The sequence below is a fragment of the Lathamus discolor genome, chromosome 4, assembly GCF_037157495.1.
Source record: "Lathamus discolor isolate bLatDis1 chromosome 4, bLatDis1.hap1, whole genome shotgun sequence".
NCBI classification, from domain to species: domain Eukaryota; kingdom Metazoa; phylum Chordata; class Aves; order Psittaciformes; family Psittacidae; genus Lathamus; species Lathamus discolor.
In genome coordinates, this window is record NC_088887.1 from 124,160,124 (window position 1) to 124,175,746 (window position 15,623).

Below are 15,623 nucleotides of genomic sequence, written 5' to 3' on the forward strand. Positions count from 1 at the left end.
CTCTGCATGGTTTCTTCTGTTTTAAAACCATAGCACTTGACATCAGTGTTCTCTTCATTGTCTTGGGTACATGTTTCCTTTCTGTATACCCAAAGTAGTTACCCAGCTTCTGCGGGAGGTGTCTGTTTTCTGTCCCCGAGACAGCAAATGTCCATGGCACAAAGAAATACTCACTTATATGAGAGTTCATTCATCTCTTCAGAGCCAGTTTGCAATTTATTGGTGTTTTTCTTGTTGCTCTGGTTTTTTATTGTGGTTATTGAGAAAACCTCTTGTGTGCTCATCAGACCAAGAAGTTCTGTCTGTATTTTGAAACAGCAACCAACATATGCTCCCAAGCATTGCATATGTATTAAGTAATTGCTTATCACCCTAGGATCTGACCTCCTTGCCGTCTGTAATGGCTTTATTCTCTCAGCTTCCCTGCCAGGTAAAGAAATACTCATTTCTGTTTTGAAGATTATGGGAACATCAAGTGACTTGCCGAAGGCAATTGGAAACCAGTGGTTTATTTGGGACTTAAACTGAGGGTTTCCAGCATCCTTCTTCCCTTCCAAATTATCACAACCCAACACTTGGGCATTTGCATAGTGCTTACCGCTCTGGAGCCCAAGCCTGCTGCAGTATAAACAATATATAGAAAGAAAAAGCAAGGTGACAGCTTCATTGCTAATGAGCGTTAGCAGTGTGCTGTGTAAATTGGCACATACAACGTGAAGTGGCTGCAGAACAGCCTTGAAGACTTCTTTTCCAGCTAGATGAAAGAGATTGAAAAGGGGTAATCAACAAGCATTGCGCTGGTGATGCTGCAGTCACAGTTCTCTCGGATAGGGCTGGATAATACTGCACCTGCAGTGCCTAAAAATACATATTTATGTCATTTGGCACCTGCCACGTTTCAGTTTGGTCCATGGCTGGGGCTTTTGAGTGATGCGATCATGCAGACAACATCACCACAAGGTCATTACTGTGGGGTGGTTGTTGCATGCACTGGGGTATCCCCTGCATATTGAGATTGGATTTTTATGTCCTCTGTCTGCTTGATCAGGCCGGTGTTAGCTGTGCATGTGCTGGTTTGTGTTGCCTGGTACAGCGCACAGAATGGTTTGGGTTGGAAGGGACCTTAAAGCTCATCCAGCTCCAACCCCTGCCACGGGCAGGGACCCCTTCCACCAGAGCAGCTTGCTCCAAGCCCCTGTGTCCAACCTGGCCTTGAGCACTGCCAGGGATGGGGCAGCCACAGCTTCTCTGGGCACCCTGTGCCAGCGCCTCAGCACCCTCACAGGGAAGAGCTTCTGCCTAAGAGCTCATCTCAGTCTCCCCTCTGGCAGGTTCAAGCCATTCCCCTTGGCCTGTCCCTACAGGCCCTTGTCCGAAGTCCCTCTCCAGCTTTCCTGCAGCCCCTGTAGGCACTGGAGCTGCTCTCAGTTCTCCCCTTAAGGAACCTTCTCTTCTCCAGGCTGAGTTGGTAAGTCTGCTTCCACAAAACAGTTCAAGCACCTGCCTTCTCTTTGCAACCATTGAGTTCCTGCATCAGACACCCAAGTGTCTTCCTGCACTTGGACTATCTCTCCCTTTAACGCATTGTCTTAAATGTCATTGCCTTTATGTTTTGGAATTACTTCTCTCAGCAGAATGATGCGGACGGAGTACAGTTGCCAAACAGCCCCATCCACACTGTGTGATGAGCCAGTGTCCTCACTAAGATCCTTAGTCACTGCTTCTACCACAGTTGCTGTAAATGAGAGTGCTTGAACTGGAAGCCCATCTGCTGAAAACAGAGTGGACGGGTGGCAAACCCATCCCCTGCTCACTGTGCTCTCATCCCCACTGCAGCTCTGGGCTGGCTGTGCTGGGTTTGGCATCAACAGGAGGTTGTTGATCACGCTGTCAGATGCGAGATCTGATGGGCAGGGTGGGGCTAAACAAGGACAAGTGAAAAACAAGGTGTAGAGAAGACAATGGAAGGTGCCAAAACATCTTAGGACGACGTGCCATGAGTCACAAGTCACGGAAGGATGGCAGGGCTGTTTCAGAGTGGTTGTTAGGGCCCGATAGGAGGTGACAGCTTGCAGGAACCAAGAACTGCTATAATCCACCCTTCATTCTTTGCCTTGATAAGAGGTCACTGCAGGACAGAAGGAGTAGGTTGAACCTTTGATTTGTAGGTGGTAGGTTTATGAAGGTATATGGTAAGAAAGATGCAGCAAGGATGCACTGTGAGGGGTTCTTCATGTGTTTCCAGCTAGGTGTCCAAGAGGAGCAGTCTCCCTCATCTTCTACATGTATTTCTATTTCATTCAAACATATTTGGTGAGTTGGAGATCTGACAGATAGGGTTGAGCTAAGGGGACATTATCCTTGGGTCTAAGAGCTCATCCAGAAAGAACTACCCCTAATAATATGGCAGAATAAGCAGGAGGAGAGCAGGGTTGTCCCCAGAACTAACCAAATGAACATTCAGGCTCTGAAGGGAGAAGAAAGGGTTATCCAGTCTTGAAAACAGCCTTAAACATGCATTGTTTTTCCTAGTGATGGGAGAGGCTGAGGCCCATGTGTGTGATGATATTGCTTAGAGTTAATACTGAGACTGATGTTCTTGTGAGAAGCCTGATTTATGGATACTCAGCCAGGGTGGGAGCTGCTCTGTCCCTCCAGGCAGGCTATGTATATACAACGTGGGCTGGTATTGCCAAGGAATGCAACGTGTTTTCCCTGGGATTTCCATGTGGAATGTCATGTATTTCCTTCGGATCTCCTCTCCCGGAATGAAGCGGAAGTTAATCTGGAGGGAGAAGGGAGGTCACTGCTCTTGGACATGTAGGCAGGGAAACACACTGCGAATTACTTAGATTGAAGGAGGTTTCTGTGCTACCTCTTCTCTCAGAGCCTGCACTGTGAGAAAGGCTGAAGCCAGATAAAAAATGACACTTCTTCAAATAAAAAGCCATTATTCTTTGCACACAGGAATCCTCTCTTAGCCTGAACATGCAGTGCAGTGCCTTACACTGGGGTGTTCTCAGTGCGGTGCGCGATCAGCTCTCCAGCCCAGGTAACCAGCGCGGTCTCTTCTAGCATCCCTTTGGTGAGCATCTCTTCAAGTTTCAGTTCCTCAAAGCCTCTTTCCAGGTTTATCCTTAGTGTGAGCATCAGAGGAGAGAATCAGCATCATTGATTACCGCATCTGTGGCTTTGCAACATTAGGACAGAGGGATGGGAGAGCAGCACCACTGGGAACAAAAGAGCAGTGCCATCAACTTTGCATAACCAAATGCCAGCCTCTCAGGAGAGTGTTTAGAGGGAAAACCTTTGTTTTCACTTCAAGAATATCAGATAATCCCTTCACTTTATATCCTTATGCTCAGGATCAAAGTATCCCAAAGTCCTCCGGTTTTAATTAAAAGAGTAATACCTGCAGATCTAACACTGTGTCTCGGTCTCCCCAGTTTTAAATCCACATGAGAGCAAACGCGTGCTCTGAAGCTAATAACAGAGATTGCTGTTCTCTCCCTTATGATTTACGTTGCAGTGTTTAGATCTTGGACTGTCGCACCAGCTTCTGTACGAGCGCAGACAAAAAGATGCATCTCTTGGCCAAATGTTAAGAAGCCAACAGAGCAGCGCAGGGATTTTAGCTGGATTACCTGCCTTTGGGCCCCGGAGCTGAGGGGAAAGCAGCGAGGTGCGCAGCTCAGCACTCCTCCCTCCAGTTTCTTTGGTAGTTGTTGTGATTTCTAAAGCATCCCTTGTTTGAGGGAATGCCAAGGCACTGATGGGAAATGTACAGTTTTGCTTGCTGGACTCATATTGATTGTTTTGGAAGTAGCTTATAGATGTGTTTTGCTTCGGGGTGGTGGGGGGGAGAAGGCACTCATTTGCCAAGAAACACTTTGGTCATTGTTTCCATTAAATGTGTGTATAGAGATAAACGTGGCTTTGTTGCTGCTGAACCCAACAGCAGCCATTCTTGCTGTCGTTTTCGCCTCTTCCTTGTGCTTAGGGGGAATTGGGAGATGGGTCCAAAAGGAGAAATAAGGAAGAGTTTGTATGAAGATTGTCAAAGCTCTCATTCCACAGATCTAACCAATGCTTCCAAAGCCACAGAAATGGGGGTCTTGGGGTTGAATTTATTGTCTCGTCTTACTGTTTGTTGCAGAGTCGTGACCTTCAGAAGGGTTGTAAAGTTCTACTTTATGGTCCTGCCGATAAAGAGACGTATGTAATTTACTACAGGAGTTCTTACAGACTTGGCTAACAACACATTTGACCCAAAGTTCAAAGAAATTATGGCTCCCGTTGTTTTATTGCTGCTGTGAAACGTGTTATTATCTGTCCTACAGCTGTGGCTCTGTGTGCTGCACAAGGTGTTCGGCAAAGATGCTGGAAAGGGAGAGCTTTCATGTGAAGGGCAAGAGTAGGGCAAGACTGTGTGGCCATTTAAAGGCATAGAGAGTTCCAGCAGGAACTGTAGGCCAGGTTGGATGGGGCTTGGAGCAAGCTGCTCTAGTAGAAGGTGTCCCTGCCCATGGCAGGGGTTGGAACTGGATGAGCTTTGAGGTCACTTCCAACCCAAACCAGTCTGGGATTATGGTTGAAACGTGGATGAAATGACTGCAGAATCTGTGCTTCTCTTACCGCTGACACTACTTTACTGCAGGAAATTGAGGCATGGAGCAATTAAGCTGCTTGCCCAAAGTACTGAAAGATGTGGCAGAGCCAGCTACAGGTTGGGTGGAGAAGTGATTCAGAGCAGCCCTGAGGAGAAGGACTTGGGGTGTTGGTCAATGAGAAGCTCCCCATGACCTGGCTTCAGTTTGAGCCCAGAACCCCCCCGTGTGCTGGGCTGCACCCCCAGAGCGTGAGCAGCAGCTCAGGGAGGGGATCCTGCCCCTCTGCTGTGCTCTTGTGAGACCTCACCTGGAGCATTGTGTGCAGTTCTGGTGTCCTCAACATAAAAAGGACATGGAACTGCTGGAACAAGTCCAGAGGAGGCCACGAGGATGAGCAGGGGCTGGAGCACCTCCCGTATGAAGACAGGCTGAGGAAGTTGGGGCTGTTCAGCCTGGAGAAGAGAAGGCTGCGTGGGGACCTCAGAGCAGCTTCCAGTGTCTGAAGGGGGCCTATAGGGATGCTGGGGAGGGACTCTTCATTAGGGACTGTAGTGACAGGACAAGGGGTAATGGGTTAAAACTGAAACAGAGGAACTGTTCAGGTTGGATACAAGGCAGAAGCTCTTCCCTGTGAGGGTGCTGAGGCGCTGGCACAGGGTGCCCAGAGAAGCTGTGGCTGCCCCATCCCTGGCAGTGCTCAAGGCCCGGTTGGACACAGGGGCTTGGAGCAAGCTGCTCCAGTGGAAGGGGTCCCTGCCCGTGGCAGGGGTTGGAGCTGGATGAGCTCTAAGGTCCCTTCCAACCCAAACCATTCTGGGATTCTGTGATTCTATGAACTGACCCAAATCACCCAACTGTTGCTCAGCACCTCCCCACAGGACTTCCCTCTGTTTGCCTTTGGGTGCCCTCCCACACCAGAAGCCAGGCAGGAAGTTTGCAAGTGCTCCGCTTTCAAACGCATTTTTGGCATTTCTAAGCTCCTAGACTGCTCCAGTGATTTTTATCTCTCCCGCATGTCCCGAGGCCCTTCGGAGGCAGCAATCCTGCTGTTTAGTTTTAGTACCCCTACAACTGATTTTTGTTCCTGAATAATTTGAGGCAGCCAAGAGAGCACGTTTTTAATTCTCTTTGCAAAGCCTGATCTTCATTTTGCTCATCACCAATGGCTCTTTATCTTACTGCCTTCAGCAGGTTAATGTGCTGATACTTGTGTGCACTGTAAGAGCGGTGGTCTCAAGGTTCAGAAGTCACTGATCATGCAGGTTGCTGGCAAAATGCATTGAAGAAATCAGTGTGGTCTGGGAGGTGGCCTCTACACAAGGCTCAGGGGGGACCTGATGGCTCCCTACAAGTGCCTGACCGGAGGATGGAGCCAGGAGGGGCTGGGCTCTGCTCCCAAGGAACAAGGGATGGGACAAGAGGAACCGGCCTCAAGCTGCCCCAGGGCAGGTTTAGATGGAGCTGAGGAACAATTCCTGCCCCAGAGGGTGCTCAGGCATTGGAACAGGCTGCCCAGGGCAGGGCTGCAGGCACCGGCCCTGCAAGGGTTCACACCCCGTGGAGACGAGGCCTCAGTGCCATGGGCAGGGGTGGCCTTGGCAGTGCTGGGAACGGTTGGACTGGATGAGCTTAAAGGGCTTTTCCAACCCAGTTTCTATAAGCTTCTATGTTGTATTATTATCTACTCTCTGCCATGAGTTCTAAAAGAGCCAGATTTCCATCCTTAGGGAGAAATAGTTGTATTTCATAGGCACAATAGTTTTGTAATAATGCTTTTATGGTGTCTTTCCCACCAAAGTGATTTTTGAGCATTAATTCAGTGCTATCTTTGTGGCCCCTCGAAGATCCTGGGCTCCAAGTGCTCAGTGCTTAAGCTGTGTGGAACAGGCTTGTGATCCACACTTGGCTGAGACATCTCCTGTTTTCTGCCTGTTGATGAAGGCATGGCCACAGGCTGCCCATTCACACGTGAGACAGGCAGACACACACCATAGACAACTTCCAGGCTTACTGACCTCTGTGTTGGTGCTGCCAGGGCTGTTCACATAGCTGGGATGCTCCAGGTGGAAAGGGGACAAAGGGACTTGCAGAGGCTATGGAGAGGATCAGGGATAGATTTCCAGGCTCCCCTGCCTGAGTCAGGAGCAGGTTTCTCCCATTTCTGCACTAAGCAATGGAAATCAGTGCTCGGTCAGTAGCCAGTTTGCATCTCTAGAGATGCAGCTGCGAGCACTTGCCTTCTGCAGGGATTCTGGCATCACTTTACCTGCTGAGGCCGTGTTGTGGCAGGTTCAAGTCTCACAATGGCATCTCCGTGAAGCATTTGAAGTGACCTCTGCAGTTGATTCGTGTCAATAAATCACTGTGTGCGTGCAGGCTTGCCCAGCAGTGGGTGCACAGGGTCCGTGCTGTGAGAAGGGGCTCTGCGCAGCAGCTGAAGTGCTGGGCAGGGTGTGCTGTAGGTGCCTGTCTGGACACAGGCATTGGGTGCTGCTTTCCCCGGTCACCCTGCACGTCTGAACCTTGCCACCTGCAGAACCCAAATAACCAAAGGCCTGGTTTATGCAGTGATTTCAGTCTTCCAAATCCCATTGTTATTAATGGTATTAATCAATTACTGGTGTTTAGGGTGATTTAGGAAGTTAGGTTCAAGTTAGGTTCAAGATTTAGGGTTCAAGCATTTAAAGGATTTCATGAGCCTCTTTCTTAACAAACCTGATGGATGACTTGCTGGGCAGGATCGCATTCTGTGTCGTACAATCACAGAACCAACCAGGCTGGAAAAGCCCTTTAAGCTCATCCAGTCCAACCATTCCCAGCACTGCCAAGGCCACCCCTGCCCCATGGCACTGAGGCCTCGTCTCCACGGGGTGTGAACCCTTGCGGGGCCGGTGCCTGCAGCCCTGCCCTGGGCAGCCTGTTCCAATGCCTGAGCACCCTCTGGGGCAGGAATTGTTCCTCAGCTCCATCTAAACCTGCCCTGGGGCAGCCTTGCATTATGTGCTAAACCGCAGTGGGTTTAGCACTGTGTTCCTGAGATCTAATGCCATCTGTAACAGTGCTGGTATGGAAAAAAGGAAGAAAGTTTGTGCTAACACGTCTGAGATACGACATTATCAAGTGTTCATTTCCCAGAGCGTTACAAACTCAGAACAGCCGTCTGGCCAGGCCCAGGGATGCATATGGCTGCATCTACAGCTTAGCAGCATTCAGCTGTGAGGGTGGCTGCTCGGTGGGAGCTGGAGAGCATCCTCTGGTGCTGATCTAGGAGAGGTCTCTTCACACTTTGATGTTTTTATGGTTAATCTGCAGTTCAAAACTGACCTGACTTTTAGGAGGTGTCTGTCTAAAATGCAGTCGACACTTCAACGAGGAATACAGTTCACTTCCTATGCCTCCAAATGCTTTCAGCCCACAGGAGCCTATCACCTCCACACCTCACTCCAGTGTTCATTTTCACTGTTGAACAAGTGCCGCGTTTCAGCCTCCATTTGCGTGGCCTCATTCTGTGTCGGGCGGGTACCCGAGTGTCTGAGCTCGCAGCGTTGCAGGGCATTGGAAAAGGCCATTTGCAAAATTTGACCTCCAGTGTAATGGGAACAGGCTTTTATGTGCTGTGCCTTGACCCAGTGCTGGTGGGAGCCGGGGGGGAGTCTGAAAATCAGAGAATCATGGAATGGTTTGGGTTGGAAGGGACCTTAAAGCTCCTCCAGCTCCAACCCCTGCCATGGGCAGGGACCCCTTCCACTGGAGCAGCTTGCTCCAAGCCCCTGTGTCCAACCTGGCCTTGAGCACTGCCAGGGATGGGGCAGCCACAGCTTCTCTGGGCACCCTGGGCCAGCGCCTCAGCACCCTCACAGGGAAGAGCTTCTGCCTAAGAGCTCATCTCAGTCTCCCCTCGGGCAGGTTCAAGCCATTCCCCTTGGCCTGGCCCTACAGGCCCTTGTCCAAAGCCCCTCTCCAGCTTTCCTGCAGCCCCTTTAGGCACTGGAGCTGCTCTCAGGTCTCCCCTTCAGGAGTCTTCTCTTCTCCAGGATAAGCTCCTGGCTTTGCTCTGTTTCTCTCAGCTATAAGTTACCTGTAGTAGAGCTTTAAGTCTCCTATAAACACAGCATTTTGTCTATTCCTTGTTCTCAGCTGGTGGTGCAGAGTGGAAAACAGGACCTGAGGGACTCGTCCCTCATCATCCATTCGCTCCTGCTCGTGCTTCCCTACTTGTATAGCAAGAAGAATAAGATTTATGTGTCCCGAAGCCCACGTGCATCCTAGGTTTATGCTCCAGTCGCTTTAGCTCTAAGCTGTGCGTGGTCTGCAGTTGTAAACAAACACACTCTAAATCATTTACACTTTGTAGGGGAGGCCTGGATATAATATGACAGCAATGACTTCCTTATTCTAATAGCATTATACTGACTGTACCGTGCAAGCTCATATCCTGAAGGGGTGTCGGTGGAAGGAGGAGTAGAGGGGAAAGCATCTGGTTCTATTCTGGCTTCTGTTTTTGACCAGCAGATATAATGGCACATGACCATTGAGCTGACAGTAATGCAGTTAGAAAAGTCCTCAGAGTTACTGCCCCAACCAGATGAAACTCAATTACATCCCATTATGCTGAAAAGCCAGACAACAGCTCTTAGCTTGGGGTGAAGTAACTTCTTCCATGGTGGGGGGGGGGGGGGCTTGCAGGGTGTCAGGAGGATAATTGCTCATTTGCTCTACCACAGAGCACCATCTGCTCTTGAAGTAATGCCTAAGGATGTGAGAGCAGAGCAGGGTTGGATGGGTAGGCAAGGCAAAGATGTCTCCCTGCTTGTTTTAGCATCATTTGGGCTCTGGTTGCTTGCCCTGGGCCCAGCATTGTGCCAAGGAGTGTCCATAGAGGCATAGAGGGAGTCTTTTCCATACAGAGCTTCTGGGCTCAGTGGGAAAAACACAGGGATGAAGTGGTCTTGATGCTTAAACCAGAATAGTGCCCGTGTCTGGAGCGTTGCCTGGTGCTCTTTCCACTGAGCAATGGGTTTCTGTCCTGAGAAGGTGAGAAAAACATGGGAAAACTCCGTTTCCTTCTCTTCCATGGTGAAAACAGCATTAAGTGGAAAAAACAGGGTAAACATGAAATGGAAGTTCCACGTTAACATCAGGAAGAACTTCTTTACTGTAAGAGTGACAGAGCACTGGAACAGGTTGCCCAGGGGGGTTGTGGAGTCTCCTACACTGGAGATATTCAAGGCCCGCCTGGACAAGTTCCTGTGTGATGTACTGTAGGTTACCCTGCTCTTGCAGGGGGGTTGGACTAGATGATCTTTTTAGGTCCCTTCCAACCCTTGGGATTCTGTGATTCTGTATCTGGATCCAGGTGGGAGAGTTGCATGAGGAGCTCGTCCATCCTAGGAGGAAGGACCAGGCATGAAGAAGCTCTCCCTGGGCCCAAAACTGTGAAATGCTTCACTAATGTTGTGTCCCAGCTCAGCTCCACACAAAATAGCTTCGAACTGCCTGGTTTACTGAAGGAAGCAGGGCTGGGCCTTGGCTTGGGCTGTGGTTTCGGAATAGCAAACCCCATTCATCACAGAATGGTTTGGGTTGGAAAGCACCTTAAGATCATCCAGCTCCAACCCCTGCCACGGGCAAGGACCCCTTCCACTGGAGCAGCTTGCTCCAAGCCCCTGTGTCCAACCTGGCCTTGAGCACTGCCAGGGATGGGGCAGCCACAGCTTCTCTGGGCACCCTGTGCCAGCGCCTCAGCACCCTCACAGGGAAGAGCTTCTGCCTTATCTCCAACCTGAACTTCCCCTGTTTCAGTTTGAACCCATCACCCCTTGTCCTGTCACTACAGTCCCTAATGAAGAGTCCCTCCCCAGCATCCTTGTAGCCTCCTTCAGACACTGGAAGCTGCTCTGAGGTCTCCACGCAGCTTCTCTTCTCCAGGCTGAACAGCCCCAACTTCCTCAGCCTGTCTTCATACGGGAGGTGCTCCCGCCCCTGATCATCCTCGTGGCCTCCTCTGGACTTCTTCCAACAGCTCCATGTCCTTAATATTTAATAATGTTCAAGTGCAAGCACTGCAAGTGTCCTCTGGCTGCATCCACCGACACCATCCAGGGCTCTGCATCCGTTCCTGATGGGATGTGCTGTGTTTTGCCAGGATTTCCAGCAGAGAAGGGACAAAGCAGGTTTAATCCATTGTTTTCCCATCACCACCACTAGCAACTGGACCAGCAAATCCAAAGGAGCACCTTGAGCACTGCAGACCCACAAGCCATCCCTTCTCAAAATGAAGTCCCTATTAAAACAGCAGAGCTCTGATGCCCCGTCTTTGCCACAACGCTGCAGAGAGGATGCTTCAAACTGTCTCACTCTCTGATCAGATCACCTTGTGCTGCTGTTCCCCCTCCCCATGCTTGCTGCTGGAGCTCCTGGCTATCACATGAAGGAAAGGACCACCTTGAGGTTTGCTTTCCATTGCTGTGCTCTTTTACATCTTGAAAAGGCTCCATTTCTTGAAAGAGATGATTCATTTTCCTCTTTAACCTCGACAACTCTTGATGAAATAAAGGAGAAAAAGCTGCTCCCATCTCACTCTGCTGTTGCACGAAGATAAAGTCAGGTCGTACTGTTGTGGAGCTGCATCTCCTGAGACTGAGCATTCGCTTGGAATTCGAAAGCAGGCACGTAGCGCCCAGGCAGCACTGATCTGCATTGCTCCCCCCCAGCATGTCTCGGTTTATACTGACCTCAGCGCAGGGCATTTCCATGGGATTAGTGCCTGGCTGGGATAAGTAGCCCAGAGCGTTTTAACCAGCTGGTTCCTAATCCACAGGAAATTCCCGGTGTCTCCATCCATCCCTGCTGCTTCCACCAGCGGCCCGGAGCGAGGAATTGCTCCGCCTGCAGCATTCCCTATTGCCAGTAGATGGCACGGCTCATTTAAGTAAACGCGGAGCAGGCGGGAGGAGCTGGGGGCACTGCGGGTTCGCTCTTAGAAGTTGTGATTTCGGTTTCAACCAACGAGGAACGGCGCTGAAGGTCGTGATTGAAACCCTCGAGGTTTCTGCCAGAGGCAGCGAAACGCGCATTGAACGTGAAGAAAAAGGTCTTTTTCGTGGAAAAATGTTTTCCTTCTGCACTATTGTGCGCAAAGAACGTGATTTCTTATCATAGAATCATAGAATGGGTTGGGTTGAAGGGACCTTAAAGCCCATCCAGCTCCAACCCCTGCCACGGACAGGGACCCCTTCCACTGGAGCAGCTTGCTCCAAGCCCCTGCGTCCAACCTGGCCTTGAGCACTGCCAGGGATGGGGCAGCCACAGCTTCTCTGGGCACCCTGTGCCAGCGCCTCAGCACCCTCACAGGGAAGAGCTTCTGCCTAAGAGCTCATCTCAGTCTCCCCTCGGGCAGGTTAAAGCCATTCCCCTTGGCCTGTCCCTACAGGCCCTTGTCCAAAGCCCCTCTCCAGGTTCCCTGCAGCCCCTTTAGCTATTGGGTGTGTGTTCTCCCATGGCACCCCTTCATTTCCCCCTTGCTGCGCCTGCTGGTTCTGCTGTTCCTCCTTCAGTCGCTCCCGTTGGCAGGGACGAGTTCCTGATGGCTCCACACGAGCCTCTCCTCGCTTTCAAACAGGGGGATGTGGTTTTCACAGCTTTCTGCTGCCTGCTGGCTCCGGCTGCAGGGATTTGCACCGGCAGCCGGGGCCAGCCTGAGTTCAGGCTCCATCGCCCCTCGGAGGAACAGCTTGAAGTTGGTAAAGCTGTTACGAACGTGCGAGCGCTGCCAAAGCCGAGCCGCATTCATGACGTGCAGCGTCTGTAGCTCCTAAAGGCATTGGGGTAATATTGATCTTCGTGGCCAAACGCTTTAAGTAGGGCCAGCATTTTACGCCGTTGTAGCGTTGCCTGTGTTGGATCGTATGGATTCTGGCAGCGTTATCTCGCTGTTCCCACTCTCTGTACAGCCACAGCGGGATTAGGGAGGCACGTTCACATGGAGCATCTTTGTTTTGAGCGTTTTCCTGCGCAGAGCTTGTATTTCACATTCGAGATGGCAGCATATTGAAGTGTATAGAAAATGCAACCTGTTTCCCATCCAGAATCCCAGGAATCTGAGGTATATGTGTCAGGCATCACCAAAGGCATGGAAAAAAGGGGGGTTTTCATGTTTTGGACACTGTTCAGCTCTATGTTGTGATGTAACTGAATCAATAAATGTGATCCAGAGTAGGGGATGGGTGGAGAGAAAAGGGTGTGCAGCAAAGGAGCAGGGTAATAAAGCAAAGGCTGTCACAGAGTATGTAGAATAACTCATTGCAGTTCACACAGTGGTAATTATGGAGCCTTTCTTTGAACACCCATCGCCCAAGGAAGCGGTTCAGTGGAGCAGTGGAAGCTGTTAACATAAAAATGCGGATGGGGTTCTCTGCAACTGGTTTGCAGACTTGATACCACTTTGCATTGGTGTCAGCGCGAGTGAATTCCTCGGCTGTGAATCATTAACGTACACCATGGGATGGCTCTGCACGGTACCTGCCTATTAATCACGGTCGCCTGCTCTCGATTGGGTCTCTATAAATCCCCAGTAGGTCACCAGCATCCCTGAAATTGCTCTGGGGTTTGGGAAGATCCCTCAAGCACAGGTCGCCAGGATGCAGTTTTCCCTGCAAATCCCAACACAGGAGGGTTTGAGGGCAAGACTCTCAGTGTAAATTGGTACAGCTCCAGTGCACTGACTAAGGTAACGCTGGCTGATGCCAGTGCAGAGCTGGTTTCTCCATCCTCCCCTGCTCTCAGCTCCATCGCACACAGCACCTTGCGTGAGCTGATCCAACCATACCTAAGCTGATCTGACCATAGCCAAACTGATCTGACCATAGCCAAGCTGATCTGACCGTAGCCAAACTGATCTGCCTGTAGCCAGCATCTGTGCAGAGACTGAATAGGATCAAGGCCTTCCTTCGGGCAGTGAAAAGGTAAAGAAACCTTTTCGAGCCTTTGCGTTTCACTGCAGAAAAACAAAGCTGTTGAGAAGATGCATTCCGAACAAATGACATATTTGCTCTTTAAGGGGTTACCCCCCTCCTTTGTGTACCCACAGAGATGATAAACAACAAATGGCTTAACTGTGCTGTCCCCATCTTGAAGAGGTGTCCTGCCTCCCTCCCAGAGGCACCGCGAGCTGCAATTACTGCTCTGAAGTGATGCAAGAGCCCCTCTCGCCCTCTTTGAGCGGCGTGCTGCAAAGGTGGTTGTCGTTTGACATGCAACAGAGCATCCAGCCAGCGTGGAGTTGTTGTTGCACCAGCTACAGCACACAGAAGGAGGGACCGTCCCTGCCCACAGAGGTTGGACAGGCAAGGAAGTGAAGGCAGGGATGAATGTGGCCAAGCAGGTTTGGGGCAGAGCTGCTGTATAGAGGCAGGTCTTAAAACTCCATCCCCACCAAACAGCCAGGAGTTGTATGTTCCTAAGTGGGCGGCATGAGTGTGTCATGGGTTGGAAATGGGCTTTTAGGGTGCTAGATCCAGGTTGAAGGACGCAGCACAAGGAGGGTTAGAGCATAATCCTCCTCACAGGGCTACGGAGGGAGGTTTCCTTGCTGCTGAGCGGGTCAGACTTTAAAACACACAGTGCTCCCAGATCTGGAAGATGATAGTTCATCTCAGCCAGGGCATAACAACGTTGTAATGCAAACCCCAGCTTGTCTGCATGAGGCTCCAGCAGCAGTCGCATCCCCTCGCAGTGGGCACTGCTCCATTATTTAAAAATCAATAATAAAATATGAAGCTTTTATCGATTCCCCCCATTTTTTATATATATATGGGGTTTTTTTTCTTTCTCCAGGAGGGTTTTTTTTGCTGTCAGTGGGGTTTGGCTGTTTCTTGCTCAACCTCTTTGTTTTCCTACAGGTCCCTGCCCATGGCAGGAGGGTTGGAACTGGATGCTCTTAAGGTCCTTTCCAACCCTAACTATTCTATGAGTCTATGATCCTATCTCGCACACAGATCCCAGAGCGCAGCGGGGTGAAAGGCAGAGAAGGAGCTTTCCCATCAAGGCAGTGGAAGGGTCCTTGCGGGGGGGGCTGCAGTGATTTAACCTCATAGTGGAAGGGTTTGTTGGGGGGGGGGGGGTCTTCATTAAGGCATCTCTCTGCACATCCCCCCTGCGGTGCGTACAAAGTTTACAGGCGCTGGATGAGTGCGGGGGGCGGCAGGAATGAACCAAACCCCCCCCGGGTCGGCGGTGGGGGGGGGGGGGGGGGGAGCTGCCGGGGGCCGGGCAGCCCTCGCTCCCCGCGGGGTTTGTATCTTTAAAGCGGGCTGGCGGGGCGCCGGGCCGGGCGGGAGGCGTGGTGAGTCGGGGAAGGAGCCGGTTTCCTGCTTCCCCGCTCGCAGCCGAGCGGCGGCGGCGGCGGGGGAGGCGCTCATCGCACACACACACACCCCACACCCCCCCTTTCCCTTCCTCCCTCCCTTCCCTCTATCCATCCATCCACCCATCCATCCATCCGCACATCCATCCTCCCACCGCCTTCCATGGGCGCTGAGCGCCGGGAGGCAGCGCCCGGCCGCCGCGATGAGCGGCGGGGAGGTTGTGTGCTCGGGCTGGCTCCGAAAGTCACCGCCGGAGAAGAAGTTACGGAGATACGTAAGTCTCAGACCATCCCTATCTCGCATCCCTACCCCTTCCCTGTATCCCCTTCACCCTTTGGTACCCGGTGCACCTGCCACCGCCCGCCCCGAGGCTCGCTGCCCCTTACCCGGGCATGGAAGGCTCGGTCTTGGCTCTACTCTGCTTGGGAAGGGCGGTGGGAGCATCTCCGAGCCCCCTTTCCCCACCTCAACCCCTGCCCCGGGTGGTGGCAACGGCTGGAGCGGACACCCGCTTATCCCACCCGTCTTTAAAGTCGTGTGTTTTATATGGGGAGCTTGGGAATACGTTGGTCCCAAAGAGAAATAACACATCTTGGGTGTCCTCCCCCTTCCTTGCACCCCCCCTTAACGGTCGCTTCCCCCTCCCCGT

The 15,623-nt window shown here is 51.4% G+C and overlaps 1 protein-coding gene across 2 annotated transcripts in view; it reads left to right on the top strand.

Moving 5' to 3' along the window:
* The first annotated feature begins 15,002 nt into the window (after positions 1-15,002).
* The window catches only part of GAB2 (GRB2 associated binding protein 2), a 99,254-nt gene continuing 98,633 nt past the window's right edge, over positions 15,003-15,623 (top strand). For both annotated transcript variants that reach the window (XR_010612506.1, XM_065678857.1), the window contains exon 1: positions 15,003-15,248. Coding sequence is in view for 1 of the 2 variants with exons in the window: in XM_065678857.1 (XP_065534929.1) it covers positions 15,177-15,248 (72 nt within the window). In the remaining variant the exon portion in view is untranslated. The remainder of the gene's footprint in view (positions 15,249-15,623) is intronic.